The following is a 24925-nucleotide window of genomic DNA, read 5'->3' as shown; positions in this document are numbered from 1 at the left end:
CAAATTACTGAGAAATAGAAACATTGTTAGATATAATCAGATCATTGCAGAGAATAAGTACTTAGCAAAATCAAACACATTGATTGCACACACACACACACACACACACACACACACACACAGTACACACAAATATACACACACAGTGCTTACCTGTACATTTATTGAATGAAAGTTCTTCCTGTTCACGAACTCATGCTCGTTTTCGGATGGAGCCTGGATGCGCACATGTGTTCCGTCAATGCATCCAACAACATTGGGGATGCGTTGCATCAGGTAAAATTTCACTTTTGTGTCTTCAGCTTCCCTCTCATCTGGCATCCTCACGTACTGATTCAGCTGTGTTAAAAATGTGTCCGTCACTCGCGAAATAGTTCTAGACACTGTGGACTGATCCACACCTATCATTTCAGCCACAACATCCTGAAAAGTCCCTGTGGCGTAGAAACGCAAAGCAAGGCACACTTGCAAAACTGGAGTGAGCGACCCACGCCTTCGGTAATAATACTGTAATTCGTCAGCCACCGAGTCCGTCAAGTCAAGAATGGCTTGTCGAGGCAACCTGAACTTTCTTAGAACTTCTACATCATCAAACACTTCCAAAGGATGTGTTCTGTCTCGAAAAAGTCTGTTTCTTCTCAGCATTCGACGATTGCGAAACTGAAAGTAAACGAAGGCAGCCATGTTTAGTCGCAGCCTAGACCACCCTCTCAACGCGCCTATGTTAGGCGCGTCTAAACAAGCGACTAAATGCCGGGCATGGGTCATGCATACCGACTTTGCTCGGATTACCGGAAATACGTCATTTAGTCGCACGCCTAAACGGTAGGCGCGCGTCGTGCATAAGGCCCCAGGTCACTGGGCCAACCGTCTACAACCTCCACCATCCAGAACACAAGACACTCAAGTGACACAGCGTGGGCCGAACCAGTCTGAACCATCGGGGAGCTGAGCACGCTGAACAGGGCAGTAAGATTGGTCAACAAAAAGAATCAATTCGTTTGATCAGTCAAAAAATAGTGATCAAATACCAGTCAGTCAAACAATGTGTGGCCCCCACTTTGCAATACCACCCATGCCGCACTGTAACAAACCCTGCCAGCCAGTGCCCATGTTTCCCCCCTTTTGACCTTTCCCTCCCTTCCCCCTATGCCCTTCAACCCCTGTCTTCAACACATGCAGTGCCTTCAGTCTACCCTTCTACCCTTCAGTCTCTCCTTAACACATTTCCTACCGCAAACGAGAGTTTCTCGTTTTCACTGTGACGTCACAGCAGACCGCAAACGAGAGACTCTCGTTCCTGAACAGTACTTTCGATTTTGCACTTCTCCCGTGTGAATAACCTGCCCTGGCTCGTTGCGAGGGGATTCCCCTTCAAGGAACATTACTCTAGTATGCACAAACGTCGGTAGAACGTTTTCGAGTGCGTTGAAAAATGTCGAAGCGACGATCTTTTGCCCCCAAAGTTTGCGAGAACGAACTTGTTCTTGATTCAGACAGTGAATCGGAAGAAGAACTATCTGATAGTTCAGGCGAGTTTCAGCCCAGCGATTCATCGGAAAATGACAGTGAAGTGAGCGAAGAACATTCTGAGCCGATCACTGATCCACAATCGTCAACATCGCGATCAACTGCGAGTGTCAGTGGAACAAGTCAGAGGGGGCGTGGTGCTAGAGGTCAACCAAGAACGACCAGAGGGGGTGCACGTCAGCGAGAAAAGGAGCAGACGAACCTTCTATGGACAGAAGAAGGGACTGATGACCCACCTCATACGCCACAGTTCACAGGTTAGCCTAAGCTTGTGTATGAGTGAGTGTGTGCTTGTGTGAGTGTTGGCGTTAGAGGTGGGTGTGTCAGTTGAAAATGGTTTTACTGTACCCAGATTGTTACCTACAATAATTCATTTTTTACAGCAGATCTGTTCTGTCAGCAGTAAGATCAGATTGTGTTGGAGTTCAGATGTGGTGTGAACAAATTATGAGAACATAAAGGTAAATTATATGATGTGTGTAAAAAAAAAAAAAAAAAAGATTCCAGTCTCACTTTTTTTTTTTTTCCAGAATAAAAAATTATGTTTGTGTGTTACAGAGAATCCTGGTATCATGGTAGATATCAGTCCTGATGCCTCTCGTTGGGATTACTTCAACTTGTTTGTTGATGATGACCTGCTGAAGGAGAAGGTGGTGCAGACAAACCTGTATGCAACCCAGTACAAGGCAGCTCTTGGACAAGCCATCAAGCCCCACAACCTCTTGGCAGACTGGCAAGAAATCAGCACCCAGGACATGAAAATATTCCTGGGACTGTTATTTTTTATGGGGATTGTGGACAAACCAGACATCAAGTCATACTGGAGCACAAACCCCCTTCTTGAAAAGCCAATTTTTTGGAAAAGTATGAGTAGGAATCGATTTGAGGCAATCCTCATGGCTTTCCATCTCAATGATAACTCAAAAAACTTACCTCGTGAGGATCCTGCCCATGACAAGCTATTCAAAATTAGACCACTGATCCAGAAACTGCAGGACAGGTTTGGAGCCATCTACAGTCCACAACAAAATTTAGCCACTGACGAGTCAATGATGCCATGGCGCGGACGTGTTGGGTTTCGGCAGTTTATTCCCAGCAAACCCATAAGATATGGGATAAAAATGTACATGTGCTGCGAGAGTCAGTCCTCCTATGTCTGCAGAATGGAAATCTATTCTGGGAGAAAGGGGGAGCAAAGAGAGGACCATGGCCCCAATGTCGTCAAAAGACTGGCAGAAGATTTTCACAGGAAGGGCCACACAATTTATATTGACAGTTTTTTTTCATCTGTAGATTTGTTTACAGAACCGAGGCAGAAGGGGACAACCCTCACAGGAACAGTACGTAAAGACAGGAGAGGTCTGCCAACACAGCTGGCTGAAAAAAAACTGCTGAAGGGTCAAGCTGCTGAAATGAAGCGCGACATCACACCCAATGAACAGGACCCAAGAGACACAAGTGCTGCCCTACATGTTGTTAGATACCATGACAAGAAGATGGTAACACTTCTTAGTACATGCAGCACAGGCTGTCTTATAGACAGTGGCAAGAAGACCAAGGCCACAAACCAGCCCATCATGATACCAGGAGTAGTGCACATGTATAACAACAACAGTACTACTCCTTCAACAGGAAGACCTGGAAATGGTGGAAGAGAGCCGGTTTTCATTTGCTTCATCTGGCCAAAGTACAGTCATATCTCATATACAAAATGAACAACCCAGGAAAAAAAAAAAACAAGTCAGCTGCAGTTCACAACTGATCTGATCCAGGACATGCTGGCTGACACACCACCACCAAAAGCCTTCAAGCGCCGGCCTTCTGACCCTCCAGCAAGACTGAAGGAGAAGCACTTCCTGACCAAAGTGCCTGCAACAGCCACCAAGCAGTACCCAACAAGGGTGTGTGTTGTGTGTTCAGTCAGAAAAGATAGTGGGAAGGGATACAAGGTGAGGAAGGAGTCCAGGTACGAGTGTCACGAGTGCAACAAGGGACTCTGCATGGGGGAGTGTTTTGAGCGCTACCACACCAATGTGGCCTACAAAAAACCCAGAGTGGATGAGGGAGGTGACCAGTAGTTCAGGAAAGCTGTTGATAATTGTTGTTGTTTTTTTTTCTTTCTTTTTGTTTTTTTTTTTTTTTTGTTTGTGTGTGTGTGTGTGTGAACATTCTTCTTGCTAAGTGGATTTCTACTCAAGTCGGAGAAAACTGTGACTTTGACCTCAGCTGGAAAACAAGTTCAGAAAAAAAGTGTGTATTTTGAATGGTATTCTTTTTGTAAATGCTTTACACTTCTTGTGACACTTATATTCTTGGATTACCATAGATTTCAACAACAAAAAACAGGTCAGTGGCTATGTTTGTATTGTGCGTCACCCATTTCAGTTTTTTTTTTAAACTAATTAAAATAACAATAATTGCAGATGTTTTTATTTTTGTGTCATGTTTTATGTTGTAACATATAGAACAAACACACAGCCACACACATGCAAAATTTCAAAGCAAACAAACTCATAGGTGTTTTTTTTGCCAATTTTTTTTTTATTACGTAACCCAACTTTTCATGATTAAAACTGAAAATTACTTGGGCCGGGAGTGTTAATTTGTGCTAAATTACTTGGTATGAATAGTGTAAACTGTACTGAGTGACCCACTGTTTGTGGAAAATCCAACTTCGTTTTCCCATCTTCCTTTGCCCCTGGCTTACTGTGGATGACCGTTGTGACATACTAGTGTCAACTTCTGCCCTAATTCGGTTTCGTGTCCCCTACCCTCCTTTTCTAGTCTTGGATTGTTCTTGTTTTATTTGTTTGTTTGTTTTTTTTGTGTGTTTTTTTGTTGTTGTTGTTTCGTTTGTTTGGGTTTTTTTGCAGTTTCGTGTGTTTATGTTTTTCATCCAGTGACTTTTTTTCTTCTTCGTAATCATTTCATGTGGACCTTGCGATTCATTTTTATTTTTCTTAGCACTTGCATATAAACAATTTGTTTGTGTGGGTGTGGGTATATGTGTGTGTGTGTGTGTGTGTGCATGCATTCATTATATATATATACATATATATAATTTTTTGTTTGCTTTTCCTATTTTTTCTTTTACTTTTCTCTTTTTTTTCTTTTGATTTGCCCTGAATTGTTCTGAAGTGTTTTGTGCAAATACTGTTTACTTCACCCTTTTTTTTTTTAAATAAGTGTTAATTGAAGTGTAGACTCGCATCATCCATGTCAAAAATGCAAACTTCTGATCTCACTGTGGGTTATTTGAATGTCTACCATATCGAGAACAAAGCAACTGATGTGAACTTTCTCCTTGATCAGACTAGAACTTGTCACATTTTCGGAACAACAGAGTCCAGACTGTCCCCAGCTGTAGACGATGATATAATTGCGATTCCAAACTATTCCTTGTTCAGAAGAGACACCATTCATTCCGGACACACCGGAATTGCCGTGTATGTCCACGACACTATAAATGGTATTACTAATAGACGATTTGATCTAAGAGTCTGTAAATGTAGAAAGCATCTGGTCGGAGGTGTAAAGTAGCAAAATGCCCAGTTATACTAGGATTCATTTATAGAAACCCATCCAGTAATTTAGGGTGGTATGATGATTTTGTCATCATGATGGACAAAGTACAGGATTTTGCTCGTGGCAGGGATATTATCATTCTTGGTGACTTCAATATAGATTTTCAAAAACCTCATCGGGCATGGGATTTTACCCTATCTCTGTTTAATTTACACCAACTGATACAGTCAGCAACGCGAGTTATGTCATCCAGCTCAACTCTGATTGACCACATCTATGTCAATAATCCAGACAGAGTCGAAAGTGCTCAGGTACACCAGACCAGTATCAGTGACCACTTCACTATACAGTGTACAGTTGCCTGTAAGATACCAACAGCTAGAACTAGAACCCACTCCACCATCACATATCGATCGTATAAGCACTTTAACGAAGTTGATTTTCTCCATGATCTTAGCGAATGCTCATTTAAGGAAATTTATGAATCCAACAATCCAGATGAAGCGGTCGCAGAATTTCATAGAATCTTTTCATCTGTTTATGACAAGCATGCCCAAGTTAGAAGGAAACAGGTAGGAAATTCATCAACACCTCCTTGGTTTACTGTCATCATATCAATAGCTATCAAAATTAGAGATAAACTTAAGAAAGAAAAAAACTATTCCACGTTTAAGCAACAAAGAAAACATGTGAAGTTCTTAGTCCGTCAGGCCCAAAAAACATATTTTAACAGGATAGCGACATCGGAATCAGACAATACTTCATCCATATGGAAAGCTCTCAATGCACTGACCAACAAGTCCTTTCCTGGTAAATCATTGAAATATGACTGTGTCACAGCAACAGACTTAACCACTTCCTATCCATCGCGGAAAGTTTGACAATTCAATTGGTTTCAGAAGAAAAAAAAATTTCTCAATCTTGTGTGTGTCTGTGTGCACAGGGACCACTGTGGAGGAGATAGCGGTTTTAAGCGGTGAAGGGCTTGGAGGGTTGGTGTATTCCTCTCAGCTGCAGACGGGGCCAACAAACAAGGCACGCCTGCTCTGACAGTGTGTGTGAGCATGTCTACACCAGATACCCTCCGAATCAAATCAAATCAAATTATGGTGCTTAGAGCCTCGCCAACCACTAAGGCCATCTCAAGGCTATCGCCATGTTAATACCTACTACAAGGGTAAAAAAAAAAAAACCACCCAAAAAACAATAAAAACAAAAACAAACAATAAAAACAAGTCACCACATTAAGCTTTCCACTCAAAGTTTAAAAAACCTTCCGTAGTTCAAATCTGATTAAAATTGTTCACTTACACTCTCCAGCAACTGGCAGTCAGGCATGATGTTCCAGTAGAGGGACTGGTTTTGGTGGCCAATGTTGGTAGGGTGCCTGGTCAGGGAGTCCAAACGGTACAAAACTTTTGTTGGCTCTCCCAAACAACCAGGCAACCACTGGGTGTTGATCACTATGGACCTAACAGACCATTCTGTCATGTATTGTGACAGTTTGGGGTGGGAGGTTCCTGAAGATCTTATGCAGTGGCTGGCTCCATACACAGGTGCCTTTGGGATAGAACGTCTGGACGAATCAAAAATAATAGTTATGTATTGTGACAGTTTGGGGTGGGAGGTTCCTGAGGATCTTATGCAGTGGCTGGCTCCATACACAGGTGCCTTTGGAATAGAACGTCTGGACAAATAAAAAATAATAGTTATGCATCCCCCCAGTCCTTCAGGCCACCAGCACAAATGTTCAAAAAAATGCAGGAAGTACCCCCTCCACATCTGCAGCAATGTTTGTGGGGTGATTGCTGGTGTGTGTGTTGTGCTAGCTGCCACTGATGAGCCCTTTTTCAGAATACTAACTGGACCAAAGGCTGATGATGGCATCTTCCTGAAACACCCATTCAGGTATGAATGGTTTCTGAGAAGAGTCATCAGGCTGTTCACGACCAAAGACCTTGATGTGTCCTTAATAAAACAATATTTCCCACATGCAGACACTGATACACCAAATGGAAATTAAATTATGGTGCTTAGAGCCTTGCCGACCACTAAGTCCATCTCAAGGCTATCGCCACATTAATACCTACTAGAAGTCAAGGGTAAAAAAAAAAAAATTACAATAAAAACAAGTCACCGCTTTAAGTTTTCCACTCAAAAGTTTAAAAAAAAAACAACATTCCATAGTTCAGCCAGACACAAAGTGACCACACCTACAACAGCAAGGACAGAATGACTGTACCTTGTTCCTCACCAGACAATCAGTCACACAGTGACCACAACAGCAAGGATATATTAAGACACAAAAGAAAAACAGAATCCTCATCTCACCAACCAAGCAAGAAACGTTTTCCAATCAGAGATGATCAGACGGACACAAACACAATGGATACCCACTCTGGCAGCAGTCAGGCAGAAGCCAGCACAGGGGATATGGAACAGAACAAGCCAGAAGCCAGCACTTCACAGACCTCACATACCCACACTGCGTCCAGTTCTGAAAAAACCTACTATCCAATCAGAGCAAGTTGGCAGCCATAGTAGCCATACTCCGTCTAACCGCAAGTTGACGAAGATGACATCTTTTCTAAATTCTTGTGAATCTAGCAACATGGCAAAATAATGTAGATCAGAACTGGAAGATCTAATGAATATTTCACGTCTGACAACATGAAGGATGAAGGCTGGTCTAATTCCGATATTTCTGACGAAGATGAGGAATTGTCAGTCTCCCAAAGTTTGCAAACAAAAGATGATGGTGATGTGAAAGAAAAGCCTGTGGTTCAAGTCAATTCTGTTCAAGCAATTGTCAGTGCCAATTCTGCTGGGGGATTTCAGGACTGCGAAATATAGAAAAAGACAAGTATTTTCACGTGGCTGCAAACAGATCAAGTGTGCTACTGCTCAGTGCAACGAGGAACGGACTGGGTGCATCAAGCAGTTTTCTCCAGAAGAAATCGTGGCATTCCAGCTTTCAGTAAAAGACATGGATAGAGGTGAGTGGCTTCACATCAAACTATGGTGTAGGCATCGTGATTGATGTAATGACTGGCTTGGTTTTGGACTATGAAGTCCTTTCAAAGTACTGCCATGCATGCACTGTGAATGAAAAAACTATCTTGACAATGACTGAAATAGAAAGGGCAGAGTGGAGGAGAGAGCATGCTCCTGTTTATGAGAATAACTATATTGGTTCTTCAAAAGGAATGGAGAAGGAGGCAGCCGTGCGCATGTGGCGACGCTCAATTGCGAAGAACAGCATGCGGTACACCAACATGCTGCCTGATGGAGATTCGGTGGCATTCAAGGCAGTGTGTGACGAGAACATATATGATGTGAAAAAACTTGAATGTGTCAACCACTGCGACAAGAGGATGGGTACGGCTTTGCGCAAAAAAGCGAAGGAAGTCAAGCTGGGTGGACGCAGGCGTGGAGCTCTGACCGCTGGGGCCTGCAACATTTTGCATTCCTACTACAGGAATGCCATCATGTAGAACCTGGGGGACCCTGCCAAAATGAAGGAGGCCATTCTGGCTTCCTTTCTGCATTGCACCTCATCTGACAACCCACAGCACATGAACTGTCCTGAGGGCCCACAGTCCTGGTGCTTTTATAACAAGGCCATCGCCAACGGTCAGCAGCCACCCCCCCACAAGGAGAATGTGGGCACACCCCTCTCAGCAGATGTGGCCAGAGCCATCAGGCCAATCTATGACAGAATGTCAGAACTTTCTCTTCTCAACAGGATCAAGCATGGGCGCACACAAAATGCCAGTGAGTGCGTCAACGGGCAGATCTGGGCAAGATGCCCAAAAACGGTCCATGTTGGTGCCAGCCGGATCAACGCTGCTATAGCTTCTGCTGTGTCCCACTTCAATCAGGGGTGTTCTCACCTTTCTCAGGTGTTGAAAAAGCTTGGCTCAGCTCCCTCCAGTAATCTTCAGCAGTACCAGGCAACACAGGACCTCAAGAGGTGTTCCCAAGCTGATAATGACTGTGCGCCAGCAAAAAAACGTGCGCGTAAAGCGAACAAAAATCAAAAGAAAAGGGCCACCGGAACACAAGAAAAGGGAGAAGGACAGACATATGGACCAGGAGTGCTCTGAAGTAACTTGTGGATAGATTATGTTGCAAATTTTCTACTGTCAAAACAACTTTCACAACTTTATGTATTTTCTAAATCGTTTTCTTTGCTTTTCTCAAATCGGCATATTTTGGACAGGTGACATTTTTTGAAAACAAATATCTCAAGAACTAACAAAGATAAAAGCATTAAATTTGTCATGCATATTCAGAGAGCAATGTTAACTAATTAAAATAACAATAATTGCAGAAGTTTTTATTTTTGTGTCATGTTTTATGTTGTAACATATAGAACAAACACACAGCCACACACATGCAAAATTTAAAGCAAACAAACTCATAATTTTTTTTCCAACTTTTCATGATTAAAACTGAAAATTACTTGGGCCGGGAGTGTTAATTTGTGCTAAATTACTTGATATGAATAGTGTTAACATGAAAGAACTGTGTTCTGACATTCCTACGAGAGGCTGGAACAGTTTTCAGTATGATCTCCCATTTAGTTTTCTGATATTTTACTGATGAAACGACCCTATGGAAACCACACTTGTGGGCTGATGAGTCTCTGGAAACTTTCCCATGTTAGCCACGGGGTATGCTGGGAAGAGGTTAACACCAGAGGCAATGATCGGCTGGACTCTGGAGAGACTTCTTAATATCATTACTATATTTCACTTCTGGCCATGTTTGTGCCAAAATGAGTAAATCTGGCACCTCCAGTAAAGACCAGTTATGGTTATGTTATGCCATAACAAAAAAACAAAAAAAGTATCAATGGATATATTTATACATTTATGTCATTGTGTGGTACTGTTTGTGACAAAAGAAGGGATGTTTCACTGACCTAGCCTCATTTGAAGTGTTAATGCCAGACTGATGTCTGAATTATCAATTTCCTTTCTTTCACTTCCATCTTATTTCACTGTCACATGTGTCAGGGAAGAGTCAGAAAGGGTGGCAATATCCACAGCATCTGTGAGGGGTGGGGCTGGTGAAGAGGGGAGGAGGTTGACTCATGCTCACATGGTGTGGTGATTAGAAGATCTGAGCCAGGATAGTTGTGGAAGGGGAGGGAGGAAGGCTGTTGACTTTGGGGCTGGAGGTGGTGGTGGGGAAAGAGGGTGGATGACGATGCTGGAATCCCGCTGGCATGCCAGGTCTCCAGGTTTCACTCAGACGTGTTGAGGGCGTGTCAAAAGGGCCAACGACAATGCACCTCAGGTCTTTTCTCTCCCCATTCTCCAGCAGTCCGCAGTTAACTCACTCGATACTAACAACGGCTATTTCCGTCGTCCATTTCCAACTGGTTTTATACGAACGAGTATTGCCGTTCCGACCTTCAAAAATTTCCACAAGTGACATCGTGACCCAGTGTCACAGACACAGCCATCCATGTTATAACCTAATTGGCACAGGTCAACCTCTGACCACTGGAGTGGCTGGCAAGTCGCTTGTTGCTGTGCTGTTGAGCTAATTTTATCGGCACCCAGGCCTTTGTCTTCAGACAAACAACAATGGCGTCACAACCAAGCATGAGTGGTTCACAGAGCAGACAAGGAAGGCGTGTTTACACCCTAAGAGAAGCCGTGGAACTGGTCCAAACTGATGGATCAGATGCAGAGTATGGTGAAGAAGACGAGGAGAGTGATTTTTTAGCATCCGAGGAGAGTGAACATGAAAGTTTGTCGGACATCAAACCTGATGTGGAAGAGGAAAGAGGCGTGGCAAGTGATGCGAGCAGTGACAATGAAAGAGATGCAGGCGCACATGGCCTACTGGCTGACCAGAGCACGGACACTTTTCTCAAGTTTATGAGCAAAGAGTGGCATGAGGATTTTAGTTTTTTCCCTGTCATACCACCATACACGGACCAAGAACTGCATGGACTGCAATTACAAGGGATGACTGGCCACGCCCTCATAGACTTTTACGACGCGATATTTGAAAACACAATCATGGTGCATATCGTTGAAGAAACGAACCGGTATGTCGCTCAGTCTCTTCAACAAAAAGGTGTTCTGCCACCCCACAGTCTCTTTCGGAAGTGGAAGAACACTACAGTGAACGAAATGACTGGTTTCTTGGCAATTCTCATACACATGGGTCTCGCCCACAAACCACAAGTTGCTGACTACTGGTCAACCAACCCTATCCTGGTGTCACCTTTTACTGCCAGCATCATGTCCAGGGACAGATTCAAACTACTTCTGGCCATGCTTCATGTCTCGAACAACGAAAATTATATTCCCCCGGGGAGAAGAAAACCACAATCCTCTCCACAAAATCCAGCCTGTCTACACCCATCTGCGAGACAGATTCAAGGCCCTCTACATCCCAGAGGAAAACATCTGCCTTGATGAGGCAATGTGCCCATGGAGGGGGAAGCTGAGCTTCAGAGTGTATATGAAAGACAAGTCTGTGAAGTGGGGGATCAAACTATATGAGCTGTGTGAGTCATCATCAGCTTATGTGTTTGACTTCGAAAATTTTGGAAACGTCCCCAACATCAGCAACAAACTGGTCGATGTGGTGATGGGAATTGCAGAGCCCCTCCTGAAGAAAGGCTGGACAGTCTACGTAGACAATTACTACTGCTGCCCTGAGCTGGCGAGAAGCTGGTGATGCAAGACACTCACTTTGTTGGGACTGTGCGGCCGAACAGGAAAGGTATGCCCAGACAGCTGGTTTCTGCGGCCCCACCACGCGACCATGTATACGCTTTACGCCAAGGTATGTAGTCATTTTATTTATCACGAGTTTGTTTTCCTATGATAATATGTTCACGCAATAATCTATAAATCATACATCCTCCAGGATATATTTTTTTCCACATATGGTTGTTACAACTGATATTATGAATATGATATGTTCATTTGTACTTCATCTACATCACATATATACAAATACTGTATACACATCTGTGGTGTGTGTCAAGGTACACAGGCATTGTTGAGTTTGTGGATGTGTGTGTATAGGTGCAGTAGGTGTCCTGAAGTGGATGGACAAGAAGGCAGTGCACCTCATCACCACCAAGATGGACCCAGCTGAGATGGAGGAGGTCACCACAAGGACAGGCAGGAAACTAAAGCCCAAAGCTGTCCAAGACTACATTGTGAACATGGCTGGAGTTGACCGCAGTGACCAGCTCATGGCCTACATGCCACTCAACCAGATGACGATCAAGTGGTGGAAAAAATTATTTTTTCACCTCTTCACTCTCTCACTTATTCAGGCATCCATGCTCCATGAAGTCAACTGAAGTCATATTTCGACAGTTGGCTGGCACTGGCAGTGATGTGAAGGAGGTCAATGTTACCACTTTTGTGGAAGCATGCTTGGAGTCCACAGATACAACAGAACGTTATGATGATACGCTGTATCAGTGTGGACAGGCTTTGTCCACTAAAGTTGCTGGTGATGTCCTTGTTCACATCCTACATCTTTTCTTCAAAATCAGGATTCGCCACAAGATGAAAATAATGGTGGACAAGGTACACCATGAGACACCAGTGTCTGTGCTCAGAAGAACTCTTACAGTCTGTATTTAAAATTTCCCCGTTTCTTATTCCCTTTCCTTTAATACTGGTGTATGCAGTAGGGTATGTTCTACATGGGAAAAGGCAAAAAACAACAACAAAAAAACAAACCATGAAGGATCAAATGGCCCAAATTATTTTGCACACATACTAACAGGATAATAGAACAGCTTTCGGGATTATTTATTCTTTTGAATGGAACCAAGTGTTTACCTTTAGCTTTAAGGACTAAAACCAGATAAACTTTGGCACTGCTGATTTAGACATAAAATTTACAAGTGCAGAATGACCTCTTCTTTCAAGGTGATGAGCTGCTTCCCAAACTCGGGTTTCTGGCCAGCTACCTTGTACCAAGAGGTAAATTTCTAATTGCAGCCAAGGAGAGAGCGTGGGGGAAATACCATTCTGCATTTCTCAAAAACATGGAAAGCCTCACAGAAACAATGAAATCATCCCAGGTATCAGCTTGGATTGCTCTGAGGTTATTCCAGCGTTTGATTTCAGACTTTTACTGCAACAAGAAGTCTTACCGTGAACAGGACATTTTCATTCCTGAAAAGGAAAAACAGGTCATTAGGTATGTTGCTGGGTCAGTCATAAACAAAAACAAAAGCTGTGGCGTCTGCAGAAAAATCACCACATTCGTGAACAGAGGAAATGCTTGAAAAATTTAAATTTTAACTCTCCACTCTGGAGAGGAAGAAAACTGCAGTCAAAGTGCTACAGACATGACAAGACTTTATTATTAGGTGGTCTAATATATGTTATGCCTAACATTTCAGAAACCTTTTGTACAAATGAAGTCATATTTCGACAGTTGACTGGCACTGGCAGTGATATGAAGGAGGCCAGTGTTACCACTTTTGTGGCAGCATGCTTGGGGTCTACAGATACACAGAACGTTATTATGATACGCTGTATCAGTGTGCCAAGTTGTGTCAGGTCAGGTCATTAGATCTGCTACTGGTAACCTGAAATCCAATACAACCTGTTCAGGGTCGGATTGCCGGCGACTAAACCGGCACTCCCACCGCTCCCTTCCGGGACTGGTGAGGCGGGTGGCTAGACACCCTTATGGAATTAAAAACGAGATCCATAAAAGGGCGTCGGCTCAGGAGAGCCACCGACGGCCATCTAGCTCCACCGTGCTGTGTGCATGCTACATGCAGTTGGTCCCCGGGGTGTGTCTACCCATGCATGCGAAGTCTGGATCCGGCAGAATCTGCGGAAGAAACCTATCAGTTCAACGGAGAGGAAGGTGGTTACAGCAATGCACTGTGGAGTGCAGAGAGCAAGATGAGACACCAAAAGGATATCTTGGTCATCCACTGCATCCGTGCTCATCCTCCAGTCGTCTCAACTTAGTCTTGACACTGGAAATTGGTGGACCAGGACAAGAGAGAGAGGCTGATGTTGCGCAACTCCTCTTCACTTTAAACAAACTCATCACGCAAGTCATCGGTCATCCTTACTGACCTTTCATCCTTCATCACCCCTAAGTCCTGTGGCGACAGGCGAGCGACGAAACGACAGGTGTGGGTACACTGGCAGTCGCAGCCGCAGACCTGCACACAGGCGGCTCAGGCCATAGGGTCATTCTTCATCGACAGGAGCAGCAATGGAGCTCGGCAGCCGTCTGAGCATCTGAGCAGCCCTCTTTAGGAACGCTCTGCTCACCTCCCTGGCATGAGGAAGGGGCTAGAAAAGGTGCCCTAAAAATTGCCTGCTCCATATCACCCTGGCCAGCATACCGCAGCTGGCGGGGACCCTACATCAGCGGTCGAAACAAAGAGAAAGAAAAGAAAAAAAACAAGGATCGTTCCTCTCACCATTGGTCCTTGGAGCATAAGGACTCTCCTGGACAGAGATAACGCGAACAGACCCCAAACGTGAACGGCACTAGCTGCGTCCGAACTCACCAGATACAACATCGACATCGCAGCCTTGAGTGAGACTCGGCTTGCAGGCGAAGGTGAGCTCTGTGAACGGGGATCTGGTTACACCTTCTTCTGGAGTGGACGAGGAAGCGCAGAGCGACGTGAGGCTGGCGTTGGTTTTGCAGTAAAAACAGCACTTGTCAGCAAGCTAGCTGGAATCCCAAAGGGAGTCAATGATAGGCTTATGACCATGAAACTCCCACTGGCATCTGGCCAGAAGCACCTCACCATTGTCAGTGCCTACACATGACCAACCCGGATGAAGTGAAGGCGAAGTTCTACGTGTGTGTGTGTGTGTGTGTGTGTGTGTGTGTGTGAGAACTGATCTTTTCATGGATTAAAATTCAGTTCTGTATGAGGTAAACAATGTAATCACAGCGATAGTGTAACTGTAAGTGTATGACAGAAGGAGAAAATATTTAATCAATGACAATGAAATAATGATAAAGAATATTTCACTATTTGTTTTTGCTTTCTTTCAAACAGATGTGCCATTGAAGAGAAGAGACGACAGTGTGGGGGGACTGTTCCACCAAAGACCACCTTTCAAGGTCACCATCAATGACGTCCGGAACTTCTTTGCCTGCTCCATCCACATGGGCATGGTGAAGAACCCCAAACTGTTCGACTACTGTTCACGACACCCATCTCTGCATGCATCATACTGCAGTCAGCTGATGTCAAGGAACCATAATATGGACATTCTTTCCTTTTTGCACATCAATGGCAACACTACATATGTGCTGCCAGGTGAAAAGGGACATGACCCAATCCACAAAGTAAGACCATTTGTGGATCATCTGAATCAAGTGTTTCAAAGCACATATGTTCCTACAAAGAATATATGTGTTGATGAGGCAATGTGCCCCTTCAAAGGCTGCAGCAAGTTCTCTGTCTATATGAAGGACAAACAAAAAAAAATGGGGCTTCAAATTCTATGAACTTTGTGACAGTTCCAGACCTGCCTAGTACTACGATTCATCCGTAGTTTCTACGATTCGAGCACCCAAACTACGGCACTACGGCCGAGTAACAAAAACTACGATTTTACCAACCGCGAACCTACGATTTCATTTCGCGCTATTTGCAGTTCGCCTGAGGTGTTCTTACCCACTTGTGGGGCTCGCAGGAATAGCAATCACATGACGCCGGAAGCGGTCGCTTGAGGTATTTTCGCGCACGCGTGGACACAATCGCAGGAAACACAATCGTGAGACAAAGACAGCACTCGTGTTCGAACAATAGCGTGGCGTGGTCAGCTGAACGGAACAACAGCGTCCTGAAAGGATCTCCACTTGAGCAGAACGATAGCGTCCTAATAACATCATCAACTGAGCGGAACGATGGCATGCATGAAGCGGCAGCATGAAACCGATTCTGAACCGGAAATGTCCGAAATTGAATATCAGACTGGAAAACCTGCTGACAGTGGTTTTAAAACTAAAAAGCCCAAAACGTTGGTAGTTGCCAGTCAACAGTACCGGACAAAGTACTCGGAAAAATACCCAGTTCTGAAATCGAGTACAAAGGGACCTGCATTTGTCTTCTGTCAAGTGTGTGCAACTGATATTTCGATACGCCATGGGGGAATTGACGATTGTCGGCGTCATGTTGAAACTGCAAAGCATAAGTCCAACGCAGAATCAAAAAAGTCTATACCCCAGATACAATTTTTTTGTGTGTGAATGCATTGTAGTACATTTTATTGTAAGTTACCTATTCTTTTCTTATAAAACCAAGATTCAGTCACTTTTTTTCATTTAAAATACTTCCAGGATTTGAAGTTTTGTTCATTGCAACTTTTTCAGTCTTTCATTATTTGTGTGTGTAGCTGCCTCCTGCTTGCCTCTGAACCTTGATGAGCTGCTGGTTGATGTGTACTATTATTTAGACAAGAGCTCCAAGCGACAGTCAGCTCTGAAGGCCTGGCAGGTTCACCACGATATTCAGTCAACAAAGATTTTGAAGCATGTCCAGACCCGTTGGCTGAGCCTTAGGAAATGTCTTCCTCGTCTCCTGGAGAACTGGAAGGCATTGAGAGATTTTTTTAAGGCAGAAACCTCAACTTCAGGGGCAGAGCGCTGCAGTTCACAAAATGAGCGGCTGAAAATTTTTCAGTCACCAACTTCACACCTCTACTGCCTCTTCCTAAACAGTATTCTTTCTGTGTTTGATGAGGCCAATCTGAAACTACAGTGTGAGGATCCCAAGATTCATATACTGAGCAGAATTCTTCTCAGTCTGCAAAGAAATTTGTTTGAGCGATTTTTGAAGCCAGTGGCCTTGCATGGGAAGATGATGCCCAGTGTAGACTTCACTGCTTCATACCATTTAAAAACAGATGAGGATCTCATCATTGGACAACAGTGCAGAGACTTCATTTCTGATGCAGAGAAGAATTGTTTGAGGCAGGAGAGGATTGCTGAGTTTTATTCTTCTGTGAAGAATTTTTTTGTCCAGGCCAGCACCTACATTTCTCAGAAACTCCCTGTGGAAAGTGAATTGCTGCAGCATGCTGAAGTGGCTGACCCTGACATGCAGCTGAAAAAAACGCCAGCATCAGTGCAGTTCTTTCTCAAGAAGTTCCCTGCTCTGGTACCTCCAGGAGCAACACCCGAGGATGTTCTCCTGGAATATTCAAGGTTTCAGGCCCAGCAGCTGGATGGCTACAAGAAGGAGCGGGTGGATGAAACCTGGCAGGCTTTGAAAAGCCATGACAGATGAGAATGGGGATAAACTATTCAGCTGTCTGCCAGACTTCATGTTTGGAGTCCTGACCATCCCCCATTCCAGTGCACACTGTGAGAGGATTTTTTCCTGTGTGCGGAAAAACCGTACAAACCAGAGGGCAAGTCTGGGTGAAGAGACACTGGAGGCTTTGCTGATTGTGAAGTCAGCTCCAGGGAATTCCTGCACACAATTCCATCACACAAAGGAGCAGCTCAAGCAGTTAAAAAGCTGCTACTGGGACAGCCTCAGAAAATGAACTGCCTCAGAACACATCCTTGTTGTTGATTGTACATAGTTTATCAAAAGAGTATCAACATTATATGACTCCAATCCAGCATGCTGACAGTGATTTTTTGGTTTTGTTTGTTTTCTGTTATTTCCACTTTTTGAGAGACTTGTAAGACTTGAGTTTGTGAGACTGCTGTTTGGAATAAGTGTTTGATGAGCACTGCACTGCCTTCTTCAGTTCAACCACCATCAGACTACCACCCTATCACAGGTCCTGTTGGTCAGTGTTTTTGTTCACTTTTCTATTCTTTCTTTTGCTCTTCATCTTTCTTCTCTAATTCAAACTAGTCTTTTCATTTTTAATACATTGTTACCTTATTAAAATATATGTTGAATCACTTATAACTCTTCTTTGGTCAAGTTTATGCATGCAGACCGAAAGTATGACCATTAACCCTAAACCATGTATTTGTTAATACAAGGAAGACAATCGGAAGCGTTTATTTGGTGGAAAAATGCCACTACGTTCACACTACTGAAAACCACCATAAAACTACTGAAAACTGGGGTTCCACTACTGAGAGGCATTTGGGGGCCTAGGCAGGTCTGCAGTTCCAACGGCTATGTATTTCGCTTCGAGATGTTTTGTGCAGACAAGCGACTGAGCAACAAGCCATACGATGTCGTCTTCTGCCTGATACAGCCACTGTTGGACAAAGGTTATCAACTTTATGTTGATATCTACTACTGTTGTCCGAAGCTGTGTCATGACCTTGCAGCCCGAGGAACCATGGTGTGTGGCACTGTATGGAAAAGCAGGGTTGGCATGCCATGTGAGCTGTGTCAAGGTGACCTGCCAAAAGGTTCCATTGATTACCGCCGCAAAGGAGCTGTTGTAGCATGTAGGTGGAGAGACAAAAGGACGTGTACACGCTGTCAACGGTCCATCGACCAAGTCTTCATCTCACACAAGCTCGATATGAGCTGAAACAGAAACCTGCGGCAGTCATCAGTTACATCGCAAACATGGCAGGTGTTGACAACTCTGATCAGCTCATATCGTACTTCCCTATGCACCGAAAGAGTGTGGAATGGTGGAAGAAACCATTTTTCCACCTGCTCACAATGGTCATGATTCAGGCCATGATCATACTGAATGTGCACAGACAGTGACATGGCAGAAAAAAGAAGACCCTGCAGGACATGGTGAAGGATGTGCTGACACAGCTGCCAGCAGTGGAGGAAGTACCTATTGGGCATGTTGCTGTGGGTGACAAGCTGCGGCTTACTGGTCAACATTTCCCAAACAGCATCCCGGAAACCACCAAGGCAAAACCTTACAAGAACTGCAAGGTGTGCTATGCCAGGGCCAGGGCAAATGGAGTGAGTCGAAAGCAGGCAACCACCCAGAGAAAACAGACATATCACTGGTGCCCAGACTGTGGTGTGGCACTTTGTGTAGCACTTTGCTTTCAAATCTGGCACACTCATAAGACATTTGCAGCTAAGTGCAGAAACAGCAGATGTATAAAGGGACTAAACAGTGTATTATCTACAAAGAGTGTACAATTTTGAAAAAAAATATGCGACTGATTTTCAGTGGGAAAAATTGAACATGGAGTGTATACAGAGCAGGACGTCAACTTTTGTGCGAGTTCTTTTTATAAAAACAAAGCAAACATGCACATGTGGATTTATGTGTGATGATTCTGTTCATTTGGTGAGATTTTTTTTTTCATTTGGTGAACCTGAAGTGAAAACAGTGCAGGAATTCAACTTTTGTGTGAATTCTTTTCATAAAAAAAAAGAAGCAAACATGCACATGTGGATTTATGTGTGATGATTCAGTTCATTTGGTGAGTAATTTTTTTTTATACTATTCAAAACAGTGTGTGTTTCCCTCTTGTAATATTTACATGTGTTTTACTTTAGCTTTTTTGTGTTGTTATTTACAATGTTTATTCCCCAAACATGATCAAAGTCAAGAACTTTCATCGGAATTTTTAGTGGACTTATCCTGGACTATGCTGTGCTGAGCAACTACTGCCAGGCTTGTGAGCAAGGCCCTGCTGAAGACAATCCAGGATATGCTGAATGGTGGGAGAAACATGAACCTGACTGTCAAAAGAACTGCAGCTGTTCTTCTGCTACCATGGAGACTCAAGCAGCTGTCATCATGTTTGGAAGGTCGGTGGAGCTACATAACTTAAGATACAAGCATCTGCTTGGAGATGGGGATGCGAAGGCTCATGCTGCGGTCAACGAGTCAGCTCCATATGGCGATGGCTTTTTGGTGGAAAAGATCGAGTGCGTGAACCATGTCACGAAAAGGATGGGCACAGCGCTACAAATTCTTGTCGAAAAGCAAAAAGCCATCAAGCAGCCCATAGGAGGAAGAGGGAAGCTGACAGAAAAAAGGATAAAGCAGCTCACCAACTACTATGGACGGGCTATAAAAGACCACGCAGGGGACCTCAGCAAAATGGAGCAGGCAGTGTGGGCATCATTTTTCCACACAATTAGCACCGATGATGATCCCCATCATCTGCGATGTCCAGCAGGAAAGGATTCCTGGTGCTTCTTTAGAAGAGCTGAGGCCAACAACCAACCACCAAGACCCCACACAAATCCCCTCCCACGTGACCTCGTCGATGCGCTTGTACTGGTCTACAAACGCCTTGGTGACCCCCAACTTTTGGAGCGCTGTCTGGCTGGAAAGACTCAAAATTCTAATGTCTTTCCATTCCATGGTGTGGAGGACATGTCCGAAGGAGTGATGGGCTGCCCTGCGTACAGTCCACTCTGCTGTGGCGGTCTGCGTTCAGCGATTCAATAAGGGATCTACCGCCCTTCTGGATGTACTTGCTGAATTGGATCTTGTGGCTGGGAGCAATGCAGAGATGTTTGCAGAGAAATCAGATATGCTCAGGGTGAAAACAGCAACCAGAAAATCCTCTGACAGAGCAAAGCAAAAGAGGAAAAAAATTGAAACTGTGAGACGTCAGGAACGTGAACATCGACGGGCAGATGAGGGAGAAGTATATGCCCCAGGAGCATTTTGAACAATCAAATAACTGAAAAAACTCTCTCTCACCACTTAGTGATAACGGCCAAGTGCTGTTTTCCTGTGTATTATTTTTTTAGTGTGTAACTATGGGTTGTAGTTTGTGAGTTCTCAACACAATCTTTGAAGGCGTTTTTCTCAAAAGTTGAATTTCTGCTGCAGGTGCGTCAGTGGCCCATGTGTAACAATTGATACAGTAAAAATATTATCATAAAATTAGGCATACTGATGTAAAAATGTGTGCTGAGTGCAATGAACATAATTAGAACTCTCTACCTCTAGTAGTTTTTTTCATAGCAAGTGACTAAAGCACACAAACGTGAATGCATAATTTTATGCGTTTTTGACAAGACAGAGAACAATGCTTGTGGACAATGGGCATCTCCTTTTGTGATCATTGCACTAAATAATGTCAAAACAAACTGTGGAAATGATGAGAATCATTATGTAATGCATGTGTTCAGTACTGTAAAGGGGCCAAATAATGGTATGTATTTTTATGATAAAATTATCATATCTTCATATCTATTTGACTTATAATCTTCAATCTTAGCACAGATGTCTATATCAACATCCTGAGTATGTGTACCAAATTTCATGCAGATATCTTTAGTAGTTCCTGAGAAACAAAAATTCGCTAAAAATGATGCAGTGGTCCACCTTAAATTATTATAAACTACAAACTTTTTTTTATCATTTTCATGTACTATACTAGTCTATAGACACACAATTATCACTAAAAGTGGGTGACTATTATTTCTGTGTGGATTCATCAGACTTTTTTTCCCCTCAGCATACTGACTATTTTCAGAGGCATCATTCAACACAAAATAAATTATTCTGTAACATGAAAATTATACCATTGAAAAGTAAAAAGAGTAATCTTTACAATGATACCAAAATCATGTCCCTACATGCAGTAGTAGTACTTCTACAACAGTCCGAATAAAAAGGCAAAAATTAGTGGTTCCCAGGCTACAATCAGGCCAACAGCAAGGTGTTCACAGTGTAACAGGAAGTGGCTTGGGCTACTGTGCTGAAAGAGTTAAGTAATATACTTACTGTGACCCACTAGTGCAGACTCCCACAGGGGTCTGACATACCTGCCCTGTGCAAACTACTATCCGCCTATGCAGATAAAACGAAAGTAACTACAGCCGATAACCTGCAGGAAGTAGGTAACCCCTTTGCCCATCTGGCTAGCGCCCTCTTTTCTGGCAGCCATCTCAATCTGTCTATCGATTCTTTGGCGTCCTTGTTGTTTGTCCAATTATGTCTTCAGCTAGGTCGCATAATTATGTGGCTCGATTGGGCGATTGGGCTAAAATTAAGGCGCAATCGCAATCGATTCACGGACACTCTGGGCCCTCTACTTCGGGCTCTCTCAACAACGCCAACCCGCCGCCTCCTCCACTTCCACCACTACCTCTCTGGTCGACTCCAGACCCCCACTGCCTCCAACATCTCCTCCAGTGACTTCCAGGGGTTCGTTACCCCATACTCAGGTCAGTGGTGCCCTTGATACTACTATTCATTTCCATCCACGAATGGACTTGACATGATCCGCGTTTTCTCAAGCAAAAATTCACCCCAGCACACAACAATACAAAAAAAAATATATATGGCAGTGAAGAGGTTAAACTGCCACATAAAACATTGTCACCACCTACACTCTCCTCCAACAAATAACTTGCACCCTTCTCCAACAAAGTCCCACACTTCCTGACCAGATCCACCCAAAGGCAGACATGAGAAGTCAAACCCATCCCCTTTTCACTCATGCTCTGTAGCCCTTTTGCTCCTAATGTGATGAGCAGGGACAAATTTAATTGATTTTTGGCCATCTCCAGAACAAGTTTAGTACCCTCTACACTCTGCAAGACAACATCAGTGTGGATGAGGCTATCTGTGCTTAGAGAGCAAAAATCAAAATTTAGGGTGTTCATGAAGGATAAGACTGGGTATGTTCACAGATTTGAAATATTTGCTGCAGAGCCTAATGGGAGCAATCGCCCAGTAGACGTTGTCATGAGGCTTTGTGAACCACTTCTCGACAATGGCAGGACTATGTGGACAATTATTATTCCTGTCCGGAGCTGGCTGAGGCACTTGTGGCTCATGAGACTCACTGTGTGGGGACTGTGCGACCCAACCGCAAGGGAATGCCTCCTCAGCTGAAGACCCAGCCACTACCACAACAGGGCCAAGTTCAGGCATACAGACAAGGTAGGTTTGTTTTATTATTTTTGCTTGCAATTCTAAATGCAATAAGCATTTATTTATTGTTTTGTAAAATATTTCAGTAATGCAAATAAAAAGATTATGTAATGAATGAAAAGTAAAAATAAACACACACACACACACATATATATATATATATATGTAATTATTATATGCCATTAATTATTATATGTAATTACCTATGCCACAGGTACCATGTAACCCTGTGCTACCTGTCACATGTGGGCAGATGGAGCTCGATAGCCTGGGAAGGCAGTCCATCTAAGACAAGGAAAAGTCTGAAGTAAAACCCATGAAGTGCTAAGGAATGCAGGACAGTCTCGACATGCATTGACCCTGGGTCCATGGCCATGTCCCGACTTTCAGTAGCCGCGCCCCCGTGCCTCCGAGGAAGGTTTTTGAGCCAGAGGCTAGGACAAGGACAGTCTGATATAAAACCTACGACCTGAGGACCTCACTGTCACCGTCCCAGCTTGCTAGGCTATGGCAGATGAACCACGGGTGTAAAGGGTGGGGCCAGTACTGCGCACACTGTACTCCACCTAAAAATTCCATTGCGCAGGCTTGAAGGACACGTCCACGTCCGCGCCACCAACTATTCCAAGCCCTGTAGCGATGGGAAAGGGGCGAAAACGGCAGGTGGAAGATGTCACTGGAAACCGCAGTTCCAATCCTGCATGCAGGCGGTTCAGGATATTGGTCGCCTGATTGTTGACCCGGAGGTGACAGCATCACTCGGCAGCACCCTGAACGACCAAGCAGCCTTTTCTAGGGACAGCACTGCTTGCTCCACACGGAGAGGGGCCTAGAAAAGGTGGTCCAAACAAATGCTCATCTCCATACCCCCCAGTTGGCTAACCGCGGTCAACGGGCATCTCCAAACGCGGTCGAACAACAATAGAGAAGAAAAGGCCGGCACCTGCCTCACAATTAGGTGCAAAAGGACTAAAGGTAGCATGCTGGAACATCCGAACCATGCATGACTCTGCAGACAGCAACCACCCAGAAAGGCGTTCCGCTCTAGTCGCACACGAACTTCAGAGACTGAACATTGACATTGCTGCCGTCAGCGAAGTCCGCTTTGCAGGGGAAGGCAGCCTCCAGGAACACGGCGCTGGGTACACCCTCTACTGGTCAGGCAAGCCAGAGACCGAGAGACGCCTTTATGGCGTAGGCTTTATGGTCAGGAGCACCATTGCCTCCAAGCTTGAAAACCTGCCAACAGGACACTCAGACCGAATTATGTCCATGCGCCTCCCACTACGGAACAAACAGCATGCCACTCTGTTCAGCGTGTACGCTCCAACCCTCCAAGCGGACCCCACAGAAAAGGTCAAGTTTTACACTGATCTGCGCAACCTCGTTCAGAACACCCCTGCTGACGACAAGGTCATCATCCTTGGCGACTTCAATGCCAGAGTTGGCCAAGATTCAGAAGCCTGGAAAGGAGTCCTTGGCAAGCATGGCGTTGGTAATTGCAACGACAATGGGCGCCTTCTTCTCGAGTTCTGTGCAGAGTAGCAGTTTACCATCACCAACACCATTTTCCAGCAGAAGGACAGCCTGAAGACAACGTGGATGCATCCTCGGTCCAAACATTGGCACCTCATTGATTACATCCTGATGCGCCAGAGAGACGTACGAGACGTCCTACACACCCGAGTGATGCCCAGCGCGGAGTGTCATACTGACCACCGCCTCGTCCGCAGCAAGCTCAGGCTCCACTTCAAGCCCAAACCAAAGAAAGGAGGAGCTCCTAGGAAGAAATTCCAGGTCGGCAACTTTCAGTCAGCTGAAGTGAAAGCTGAATTCCAGGCGAAGCTTCAGGACAAACTTGAAGACCCCAGTTGCCCCACAGACCCATCTCCAGAAGCACTATGGGCACAGCTGAAATCAGCCATCCTGCAGTCCTCTGAAGAAGTCCTAGGGTTCTCGTCGAAAAAGAACAAGGACTGGTTTGACGAAAACAACCAGGAGATCCAAGAATTGCTGGCGAAGAAGAGATCAGCCCACCAGGCTCACCTTGCACAACCGTCTTGTCCGGTGAAGAA

General features: G+C 44.4%; 1 protein-coding gene across 1 annotated transcript; it reads left to right on the top strand.

Annotated features, from left to right (window-relative positions):
* Positions 1-8550: 8550 nt before the first annotated feature.
* Positions 8551-9498, top strand: LOC143289172 (uncharacterized). Its single transcript, XM_076598098.1, has one exon. It carries the CDS (start codon positions 8571-8573, stop codon positions 9159-9161), a length of 591 nt encoding a protein of 196 aa, XP_076454213.1. The 5' UTR covers positions 8551-8570; the 3' UTR covers positions 9162-9498.
* Positions 9499-24925: the final 15427 nt, after the last annotated feature.

This window comes from Babylonia areolata, chromosome 13 (genome assembly GCF_041734735.1).
Source record: "Babylonia areolata isolate BAREFJ2019XMU chromosome 13, ASM4173473v1, whole genome shotgun sequence".
Taxonomy (NCBI): Eukaryota; Metazoa; Mollusca; class Gastropoda; order Neogastropoda; family Buccinidae; genus Babylonia; species Babylonia areolata.
Note: the sequence above shows the minus strand (reverse complement) of the source record. Positions and strands in the feature narration are given on the sequence as shown.